The sequence below is a fragment of the Microcebus murinus genome, chromosome 17, assembly GCF_040939455.1.
Source record: "Microcebus murinus isolate Inina chromosome 17, M.murinus_Inina_mat1.0, whole genome shotgun sequence".
Taxonomy (NCBI): domain Eukaryota; kingdom Metazoa; phylum Chordata; class Mammalia; order Primates; family Cheirogaleidae; genus Microcebus; species Microcebus murinus.
In genome coordinates, this window is record NC_134120.1 from 49,999,033 (window position 1) to 50,011,130 (window position 12,098).

Below are 12,098 nucleotides of genomic sequence, written 5' to 3' on the forward strand. Positions count from 1 at the left end.
ACTTGACTAATTTTAGTTATCTTGGTTCATGGCTATGATTCATCCCTAAAGCTGTGAATTGCTGAGGAGGAAGAAGGAAAAAAAAATTGACTTAAATGTCAAAGAAGTAGGAACATAAATATAGTTTTCTTTTTTGAGGAACTAGAATTCCAGGATATGGGGATCTTTTCTTCTCATGAGGGACTGAATGCTTCAAACTTCTAGAAAAATAATGATCTCCAGTCAAAACATCATCAAGGAATGAAAGACAGAATTGATTATGAGTCACGTCATGTCTGAATTTTTGCTTCCATACTGTATTTCCTCTTCTCCTTGCGTATCTCCTTAAATCTGGTTAAGCTAGAGATCACAGATAATCATTTTTCGCTGAAGATGATGAAGACTGTAATGACAAAATGGAACTCATAAAATGGGTGTGGGAGAAGTGAGTGGAGGTTAGCAGGACTGTGAGAAATGGTTCTGGGGAATGGGAGGGTAGCATGGAGAAGAAAAAACGCATTGGGATGGTGGCCAGATGTTTCCTTGTCTGCTAAAGAAGTGGGGACAATGGAGATGGTTGGTGAGACTCTCTCCTAAGTAAAGAAAAAATTTATTCAACCTACCAGGTGTCCCCTAGTCCCTTGGTTACCAATTTGGATTTCTGTAAGTGTGGAGGAAGGAAACAGCAGCCAGTAACTCACACTCAGTTCAGTGATTTCACTGTTTGAAATAGCTGACCCTCTAGCATCAGCCTAGCCACACTCTGTATGTTTGCCTCTTTTGCCCTTAAAACTTCTGAGCAGTAAAGGAAATACATGATGGTGTAGGGATACAGTCCAGGACATTAGAGGGAGATAATATTGTGTAGAAGACAAAAGAGAAAAAAAGAGTTCTGATGACTTCAGAGGGATTCTCCGCACCCTAGAAGTTATGAGGGTAGCCCCAAGGCACAATTGTGAATGTTGATTTCAGCCTCTACCACTGTTCTCAGCCTCCTTTAGAGTGCTCTCCTCATCTTCCTCATAGCTCTGTTCCTTTCTGTTCTCCTCACGCCTGCGTATTGCTGTGAGCAGCAGTAATCACTGTACCACGTCACCCAAGACCCAAAGTGTCATTCAGTGACTGTGACCAGTGAATCCTAATGATAACCTCACCAGGTACTCAAGAGGTGGAAGGGACTGGCAGTTGCAGGTCTAAGTGACTTTCTTGCCTATGACATTCCCTTTTTTTGCATCTTCTGGAAAATATCAATTAACATCACTGCTGTGACTACCTATTATTGTTTCTAGTGGAGAGATATTTTAAGGTCCACAGAAGATATTCTTGGCCACCCTCATTTTATACTACCTTGGCCCACTGCCTTTATTATAAACCCAGTTCTTTTCAGACTGAGTATATTTAATTTTCCAAGTCTCTGCTAGGTGTGCCAGACCTGTTTCTATTTCTTAATTCCATGGTCAACTTTTACCTTGTATGGCAGTGTTGTAGGTTGAAATGTGTTCTTTAAATAGATATGTTGAAGCCTTAACGCCCAGTATCTGTGAATGTGACCTTATTTGGAGATAGGATCTTTGCAGATTTAATCAAGTTAACATGAGGTCATCAGGGAGGGCCCTAATCCAGTACGACTGGTGTCCTAAGAAGACAGCCATCAGGGGACATAGGAAGGAGAGCACCATATGAAGACAGAGACAGATGTAAGTGCTGCAGCTGCAAGCCAAGGAATGCCAAGCATTGCTGGCTGCAAGAATTTAGGAAGTGAAGAGGAAGAATTATCCTCTACTGGTTTCAGGGGAGCAGGGCCTTGTGACACCTTGATTTCAGACTTCTAGCTTCCCGAACTGGGAAACAATACATTTCTATTGTTTCAAGCCACCAAGTTTGTGGCACATTGTTATAATAATCTTAGGACATGGACACATGGAGAAATATAGCAAAGAAGAAGGGAATGGGAAGCCAAAGGAGAGAAAGAAGAGCTTCTTTTCTTGGATTGGCTTACTCAGGTATTGGTATTAACATTTGATTAAAACCATCCGGAGTGGTTCTGCATAATCCCTTGAAAAAGAATTCATGAAGCTACTATCCCTGCCCAGTTCTTTAAAAGACAATATCTTTTGCTATTTAAATAAATTCCCATCATAGAATAGTCAGCTATTTTTTCATTGTTCTTGATGAACAGCCTGGTTTGTTTTCCTTAACTCTACTGCTTTGGTCTTTTCTGTTTTATGTATTTTGTCTTTTAACATTTTATTTTGTATCAAAATATTATAGTATAAATAATATAAATGCATGAATAGTCATATGCATTTCATCAAAATAGGAATCAAAGGCAATTAAAAATACCAATTGTCTGTAATATATTTTTCAGGTCCAAATGTAATTCTATTTATATCCATGTTCTAAGGCTCTCTATAAAGTATTACAAATTATATCAGGTCTTGCTTAAAATAATCAATTTCAGTAGTTACCTTTGTAATGCTGTTCTCTGTTTACAAATAGCACATGTGGAGGAAAGGACGACAGTCATGTGCTGCATAACAATGTCTTGATCAATGATGAATTTGCATGTATGATGGTAGTTCTATAAGATTATAATGGAGCTCAAAAATTCCTTTTCTATGTTGAGATATGTTTATTTTATTTCATTTTATTTTTAGTAGGCATTCTTGTGTCAGAGATGTGTCTAGATACACAAATACTTACCACTGTGTTATAATTGTCTACAGTATTCCATACAGTAACATGCCGTACAGGTTTGTACCCTAGAAATAAAAGGCTATACCGCATAGCCTAGGTGTGCAGTAGGCTGTACCACCTAGGTTTGTGTGAGTGCACTTACTCTATGGCGTTCACACGATGATGAAGTTGCCTAAGGACACATTTTCTCAGAAGGTACCCTCATTGCTAAGTGATGCATAAACTATTTATAATCATATTTTTCAAAACAAAAACCCCATTTTTAAGGTCTTACAAATTGTAATATGTATTGAGTGCCCAAATTTAAAAATGTATATCAAGAACCTTCATATTTCACCCAATTTTCATACATAGCCACCTTCTATAAGCTTCTCTAAGACAGTCTTCTCTACTATGTTACTCAGTAATCCAAACAATTCAAGGATCTTTCAAGGAAGAGTTCTGCATATTCAGCGGTCGAACAAATGTCCAAGAATTGGGATACACAGATGTTCTCATTGACTAGAAATCGTAATTCTTTTCGGAAGCCATTCGGGATTGTTTCAAACTCTTCTTCTTGGAGGGTAGGGGTTCACCTTACTGTTGATGCAGAGCACATATGGGTGCCCCATCTTTGGAGGCACTGGGATATGCAAGTCAGATGCAAGGTTGAAACCAACAGGCCACTCACCGTCTTACTCTGCTCCGTCTGTAGGACGCTGTCTGCCCTCCTTGTGCTAGCAGTGGTACCTTCAGACCTTCTGAGATAAACAAGGAGCGACCAGAAACACAGCGTTAGTACTACTTACTTGAGCGTGGTGAGTTCCGTAAGGGATGGCTGAGTAGCCTTGAGATAGCTTTCTCTGCGTGCAGCAACTTTGGGGGAAGGCTTGGGACTCGTGTCCGAGTCGCCACTGTCTTCATCCCCCATGGCCTTGATATAACTGCCGCTCCGCATTCTTCGGCATGGAATTTCGTCGTCTTTACCTCGAGGGGTGTACCCTGACCATTCATCTTGAGGAACCTATTCAGATATAAAACAGATAATTCACTTTTTAATAAAATCTTGCCCTTTTCTTTCTTTTTTTTTTTTTTTTGTTATGGGGAATATAGATAATTATCCAAAACTTTAGACATGAACCTTTTAATAATAGTATTTTAATGTAATAGGCTTGAAAATATTTTGAATACATGCAAATCCATGTCTCAATTTTAAAACAACCTGTGTATTAGGAAAAATTGAAACCATTTGCTCTGATTCATTTATACTTAGTTTTCTCATGCCGATAACAGTTGAGTCATACATAAGAATACCATTGAAAAGAAAAGCAGTTTTATTGGAGGTTTTCAAATTTGTTTTCAGTTGTCATCTAAGATTCAGGAAATTTTTCTGGTTGATCTATGCCTTCTAAAACCTTCCACCTTCTTACATCCATTCTGTCTTCTTCCTAAACCAGTGGTCTACACCAGCTGCATTTATTTCCCAGTCACCTTTTTTTCTGAACCCCTCTTAATATGAATTTAGTTTCCATAGATCTGCTTTAAAGACTCTTTAAAGGTTTCCAATGATCTCTGCATGAAAGCTATTGGCATTTTCTTTAGTTTTATTTTTATTGGCATCTACCCACACATGCACACATGTACACACAAATAACACCTCTTGTGAGCTCCTCCTCTTTTGGCTTTCTGGTTGCTCTACTTACCTGGTATAGCTACTGCTGTCTGAGTTGTTCTTTTCCTCTTGCTTTACTGGATCCTACTCTAAATCCCTACTTGTGGGCACCACACAAGATAATGTTGTCAATGCACTGCTCTTTTCTTTCCACAGTCATTTCTTCTGAGTTTGGCGGGGCATTGCACTACATTTTAGAAGGGTGCGTTATCATATATGACTTTGTCTGTTCAGTTCCTCCTAGATTTTCCACTTCTATATGAACTCAATCTAGCATTTCACTCCTCCTCCATTTGGTGGAAGAACTGCATAATTACCACTCTTTCTTATCCATCAAGAAGTAACAAGCAGCCCACAGTGCCCAGAACGCTGCTCAGGTCTTAATTTAAAGAGACCCAAGAAGGGCGAGGCTGGTTCTTGCTCTCAATATGCTTATAACAGAGATTAGAAGACAAAGCATAAATAGATTTAGAAATAGTTCCAAATCATCATATCAGCAAGTTTAAAATGTGGTGCCGTAAATGGAATATTTATTAATACCAAAGAGACACTAGAAACAGGAGTTACCAGTTATGGTGATGAAGAAGGAGTATCCAGGAAGGGCTCCCTGGAATTGGCCAGGTTTGCAATGAGAAGATAAAAAGGTATTTAATATTTTAATGCTAACTATTTACTGACTACCCATTACAATAATGTAGTACTTCATTACTAACATTTAACTATGCTAAGCAATTTGCCTATAAGATCTTATTTCATCAAATCAACAATGTGTGTGTTTTTTCTGTATTTTCCAGATAGGAAGCAGAATCTCAGAGAGGTTAAGGAATTTGCCCAAGGATACACAGCTAGTAAATGGCAGCACTGGGGTTCAACATGTTTTGGTTTAACTTCTAACATCAGAATTTCATTAATCTAAATTTTATGATTAATAATATATAATTTTGAAATCTAAAGAATTAGGGAAATTTTCCACAACGACACACACACATATTAGGCATAGATTTCTAAATATTATAGGTTCTAGGAAGTGAGAAGAGCTGTTCTAGTCAAATAAAGCATGATTCTTTTCTTCTTAAATTATTAATTTACCTGTATAATTTGAAAAAACGTTTATGTCTAGAAACATCAGATTGAAGAGCTGCTACTATTCATGGACTTGAAAACAGCAGTTTGTAGGTTCTAATTCTGAAAAGCACTAACAAACGTTAAGCTTCACTCTGCAGCAGGTTTATTTTATTTAGCAAATTCTTACAGTGTTCTTGTGTTCAGGCACTGTTCTGAGTGCTTTATAAATGTTAGCTCATTTGATCCACACAGCTGAGGAGTGGTATTATTATTATCATCTCCATTTTACAAATGAGAAAACTAAGGTTATGAAATTTATAACTTAGCAAAGTTATAGCTAAGAAGGGCCAGAGTTTCAACGGGGCCATTCCTGGGGCCTTGTACTATTTGATGCTGCCTCTCTCTAGGCTGTGTTTGTGGCACCTGCAGAACCGAGCAATTATAGTCCATGACACCTTTGTAATGCATCGCATCTGATTCACTCACCATTTATTATGCTAGTAACAATGTAGTACTTTTACATTTTTTTTTAGCTAAAAAGCATCAAAATCACCACAGCAACAAAGATTTCTAGAGAAATTATAAATGTTGAGAATAGTCTTGTTTTCCTTCAATTGGCAGGTAACTCATTGCATAGATATGACCATGTTTAGAATCTCATTATTGGCTTAGCAATTACATTTAAAAAATTAATTTGGTACAGTAGAGGTGTGGGGGAGTCATAGACAATGCACACTTGCTGCTGCTTAGTAAGTACTGATACGAGCTCATGAGCATTGCACGCCGAAAAATGTCAAAGATCGATGACAAATGGATTAGCTCATATCACTTATGAAGCAAAAACATGGCAAATTTCTGTTTAGGTATTTTTTCAAAGTTAGCTTATGGTAGAAACTTGGGCTTATACTAGAAATAGTCCATAATTGTTGCTAAGGGAACCAGCTGAGAGGTATTTAATCTGTGTATCTTTCAATTAATCATACTTTTCAAATGATAACAGTTAAGAAGTGTGGAAGTGACTTCCATTTAAGTGGAATTTGAATATCAATATGTTATTCATACACCTAATGTTAGCATAAAACAAGGTTACATACAAAATAATGCAGAAATCAGTTCTAGGAAAAATGTAAAGACACAGAAAATCCAGACCTTGGGGAAGAAAAACACTATTGCTGAACTGTAAGGGCCAATACAATCGCTATCATTGAGCTAGTTTTTATTTTTAGTTTCTTGAACTCTAAAGCAAAAGGGAGACATTGCTTACATACATGGTTTTGGAACAGAGCATGCTGGTTTGCAAGGGGCCCATGGACTGAAATGGTACTCCTATTTGGTTGGAAAGAAAGGACAATTGCATGGCTGCAGCTGCTATTGTGAGCTGGTCAGAGGTTGCTGCATCTTTCCACTTCAGTTGAGCAGAGAGAAGAGACTTAGCGTAATCCAAAGAAAAGGTTAACCTTGCAGCTGTCTGAGAAGAGCCCTCATTATTACTGGTGATGGCAGTTTCAGGGATTGTTAGTCTTGGGAAGAAAGGGGAGCTGGAGCAGAGGGAAAGAGCGCAGGTACGAGTTGATACCAGGCTGGCGAGATGTCCCGCTTGTTCGCACCTGCTTAGGAAGGGAGCTGGTGGGCCCCAGCAAATGTAAAGAAATAATAATAAAAGCAATCTAATGGAAGTTAGCTTTCACAGCAGTTATGGATTGGAAAAAAAGAGGATTAATTTCTTTTTAATGCTTATGTTTAAGCATTAACACTCAACAAAGATCTTTTTTTTTTGATAAAACAAAATGAGAATTAGTGTGCAATTTCTATTTCAGGTATGGCCCAGCTATAACTTAGACTACATGTCATCACTCAGAAGTCCAGAAGACTTGCCCTTGACTAAAGAATGACCATAATCAAGTGATATCATCCTCTGATTACAGGGTGAGGATGCCTTCTGAATTGAAATAATGTTATGGACACTGAATGACGGGCCATTCCAGTGAAGGTTATAGTCTATCCAGTGACAGAACAGGAGGAAATAAAACACCACCTGATAGAGGCTTACATTTTCTGTATCCCTTCCTGTCTCCCTCCCTTATTCCTTTACATCTACAAGTATATTTTGATTATTTATCTGCCAGCCATATAGCAGTGAACAATACAAATGTTAGTCCCATTCCATGTAATTTACATTCTAGAAGGAGAGCTGGAAGAGACAGATAATAGGCAAGCACATGGATACATGAACAAGATGATTTCAGAAGCCATAAATGCTATGAGGAAAATAAGATAAAGCTATGAGTTAGGGTAGCCAGAGGTGGCTGCCTTAACTTGTTCTTCAAGACAAGGTGCCCTGAAGAAGTAGCATCTGAGAGGAGATCTGATGACCCGAGGAGCCAGCCTTGGGAAGACAGGAAGGAAGGAGCTTCCAGGCACAAGGATCAGACAGTGCAAAGTCTCTAGAGTAAGGATACGCTTGGTGTAATCAGAGCCCTAGGAATGAAAAGGCCAGCCTGGTCAGAAAGCACTGAGCAAGAGGGAGGTGATACGAGGCAGTGCTCTGGGGGCCAGGTTGCACAAGGTCTTCTAAGTTCATCTCAAACCTTCCTTAAAGGTGAACTCAGCTCTCCCAAAGTTCCCTTAACTGCTCCAGCTTAAATTGATCTTCTCCTTTGCGAAATCTATAATACGTACTTTGTACATAGGGGTCAGCACATTATAGCTTGCTGACTAAATCTGGTCTATTGTCTGTTTTGGTAAGTAAAGTTTTATTGGTACACGGCATCCCCGTTCCTTAGATGTTGTCCATGGCTGGTTTTGAGCTATAAGGGCAGAGTGTATGCAGACTGCACGGCCCACAGAAAAAGTCTGACAACCTCTGAGGCACACGATCATGTTGCATAATTCTTTGCATAATCACGAAACGGTGTTTTATGTACACTACTGGTTCTTTGTGTCTTTGTTTCATCTTTCCAACAACTCTGTAAATCCACTGAAATTGGGAGAAGCCATGTTGCTGAAGGGTGATGGCTTTGTAATTAGACTGCCCAGATTTGAATTCCTGATGGGCAAGTTAATTAACTTCTCTGTGCCTCAGTTTCCTACCCATAGAATTATGCACAGATTAAATGAGGTAATGCACATAAACAAAAAGAAGTGCTTAATAAAGGTCTGTTTCATGGGAGTTCTGCACTACTCACATGGTATTGAGCACCCAGATGTTCCTTGATTATGGATGACTTTGACTTTCCAAGAAAACTCTGATGTCTGCTTTCAGTTTTCTTTGGTAATGTAGGAGCAGAAATAATTGAAATATATTAAACAAAAGCATAAATTCCTAACATACTATCTGCTCCTAACATTTTTTTCCATTTTTTAGAATTTCAAAATCTTATGGGGATACAAATGTTTTGTTTACATGGATTGTATTTGTACTGCCGGAGTCAAAGTTATAGGTGTTAGAATCACCCAGAGAGTGTAAATTATACCAGTTAGGTATGATTTCACCCATACCCCCCCCCACCTGCATGATTTCCATTGAGTCTTTGTTCCATCTGTGCACATGAGTGCTGGTCAGTTAGTTCCAATACTCACTATTAAGTAAGTACATGTGGTGTTTGTTTTTCCATTCTTGTGATACTTCACTTAGGAGGATGGTCTCCAGTTCTATCCAGATTGTTGCAAGAGGTATTAATTCATTTTTCATGGCTGAGTAGTATTCCATGGTATAAACGGTATACATTCATTGGTATGAATTCATTTTTTCATGGCTGAGTAGTATTCCATGGTATAAAATATACCACATTTTATTAATCGAATCATGACATGATGGGCATTTGGGTTGATTCCACATCTTTGTGATTGTGAATTGTGCTGCAATAAACATTCTAGCATAAGTATCTTTTTGATAAAATGACTTTTTTTCCCTTTGGGTAAATACCCACTAGTGGGATTGCTGGATCAAACGGTAGGTTTACTTTTAGTTCTGTGAAGAATATCCATACTATTTTCCATAGAGGTTGTACGAGTTTGTAGTCCCACCAACCGTGTATGAGTGTTCCTACCTCTCCACATTCATGCCAACATTTATTGTTCTGGGACTTTTTGATCAAGGCCATTCTCACTGGAGGTAAGTGATATCTCATTGTGGTTTTGATTTGCATTTCTCTGATGATTAGAGATGTTGAGCATTTTTTCATATGTTTGTTAGCTATTAGTCTATCTTCTTTTGAAAAGTTTCTGTTCATGTCTTTTGCCCAGTGTTTCATGGGGTTGTTAGATTTTTTTCTTGCTGATTTTCTTGAGTTCTTTGTAGATTCTAGTTGTGAGCCCATTATCAGATGTATAGCATGTGAATATGTTCTTCCATTCTGTAGGGATTGTCTATTTGCTCTGTTGATTGTTTCCTTAGTGGCGAAGAAGCTCTTTAATTTAATGAAGTCCCATTTATTTATTTTTGTTGTTGCTGTGATTACCCTGGAGTCTTCTTCATAAATTGTATGCCTAGGCTGATATCTAGAAGAGTTTTTCCAACATTTTATTCTAGAATTCTTATGGTTTCATGTCTTAGATTTAAGTCTGTTATCCAACTTGAACTAATTATTGTGCATGGTGAGAGATATGGATCCTGTTTCAATCTTCTACGTGTGGTTATCCAATTTTCCCAGCACCATTTGTTGAGTAGGGATTTTTTTCTCCACTGTATATTGTTGTCTACTTTGTCAAAAATTAGATGGCAATATGTGGATGGTTTTATATCTGGACTCTGTTCTGTTCCATTGGTCTATGTCTCTATTTTTGTGCCAGTACCATGCTGTTTTGGTTTCTATAGACTTGTAGTATAGCTTAAAGTCTGGTAAAGTGATGCCTCCAGATTAGTTCCTTTTGCTTTAAGTTGTTTTGGCTATTGGGGCTCTTTTCTTGTTCCAAATGAAGAATAGAATTATTTTTTCTAGATCTGTGAAAAATAACATTGGTATTTTGATGGGGATTTCATTGAATCTGTAAATCACTTTGTGTAGTATGGACATTTTAACAATGTTTATTCTACCAATCCATGAACATGATATATTTTCCATTTGCTTACATCATCTGCAATTTCCTTCCTCAGTGTTTCATTGTTCTCTTTGTACAGATCTTTCACCTCTTTGGTTAAATATATTCAGAGATATTTTATTTTCTTTGTTGCTATTGTGAAGGGTATTGAGTCTTTGATTTGGTACTCAGTTTGACTGTTGTTGGTATATATGGATGCTACTGATTTGTGCAAATTGATTTTGTAGCCTGAGACTGCTGAATTTATTTATCAATTTCAGGAGATCTCTTTGCAGAATTTTTGTGATTTTCTAGATACAAGATCATATCATCAGCAAAGAGCAATACTTTGACCTTGTCTTTCCCCATTTGGATACCCTTAATTTCCTTCTTTTGCCTGATTGCTCTGGCTAGGACTTCCAGAACTATGTTGAATAGAAGTGTTGACAGTGGGCATCCTTGTATTCCAGTTCTGAGTGGGAATGCTTTCAACTTTTCCCCATTAATTATGATATTGGCTGTGGTTTTGTTGTATATGGCTTTTATAATTTTGAGGCATGTTCCATCTATGCCTATTTTGTTAAGAGTTTTTTATCATAAAAGGGTGCTGAATTTTGTCAAATGCTTTTTCAGCATCTATTGAGATGATCATATGAACTGTGTTTTTGCTCATATTTATGTAGTTAATCACACTTATTGATTTATGTTTGTTGAACAACACTTATATCCCTGGGATGAAGCCCACTTGGTTGTGGTGGATTATTTTTTTGATGTGCTGCTGGATTTGGTTTGCTAGAATTTTACTGAGGATTTTCATATCCATATACATAAGAGATATTGGTCTATAGTTTTCTGTTTTTTTTGTGCCCTTTCCTGGCTTTGGAATTAAGGTGATACTGGCTTCACAGAATGATTTGGGAAGGATTCCTTCCTTCTCAGTGTTATAAAATAATTTCTGCAATATGAGTTCCAATTCTTCTTTGTAGGTCTGATAAAATTTGGCTGTGAAACCACCTGTCTAGGACTTTTTTTGTTAGAAGAATTTTTATTGCTGCTTCAATTTCATTGCTCATAATTGGTCTGTTCAGGAGTTGTATTTTCTTCTTGATTGAGCCCTGGGAGGTTGTGTGTTTCTAGGAATTTGTCCATTTATTCAAAGTTTTTGAGTTTATGTGCATAGAGATTTCTATAGTATTCATAGATGATATTTTGTATTTCTGCTATAGACTTTCCCTTAGGGACTGTTTTGCTTAACCCCACAGATTTTGATAACCTGTGCCTCCTTTGCCATTTAGTTCAAGGAATCTTTTGATTCCCACCTTAACTAAATAATCATTCAGCAGTAGAGTGTTTGATTTCCATTACTTTGTGTAGAACTGAATGTTTCTGTTGGAGTTTATTTCTTATTTTATTCCACTATGGTCTGAAAGATATATGGTATAATTTATGTTTTTAAAAAAACTTTTTGAGACATGTTTTGTGGACTAAGATATGATCAATTTTAGAGAATGTTCCATGTGCTGATGAGAAAAATGTATGTTTAGTAGTTTTGGGAGATAGTGTTCTGTAAATGTAAGTTAGGTTCACTTGCTCTAGAGTCCCATTTATGTCCAGTGTTTCTTTATTTTCTGCTTGGAGGATCTTCTCAGTTCTGTCAGTAGGTTATTGAAGCCCCAGCAATTACGAT

At 37.5% G+C, this 12,098-nt stretch overlaps 1 protein-coding gene across 23 annotated transcripts in view; it reads right to left on the reverse strand.

Moving 5' to 3' along the window:
• Nucleotides 1-12,098, reverse strand: part of DLGAP1 (DLG associated protein 1) — an 882,341-nt gene that overhangs the window by 277,954 nt on the left and 592,289 nt on the right. For all 23 annotated transcript variants that reach the window (XM_075993630.1, XM_012745939.3, XM_075993623.1 and 20 more), the window contains one exon: nt 3,465-3,679. In XM_075993630.1, the coding sequence (XP_075849745.1) occupies nt 3,465-3,679 (215 nt within the window). The remainder of the gene's footprint in view (nt 1-3,464; nt 3,680-12,098) is intronic.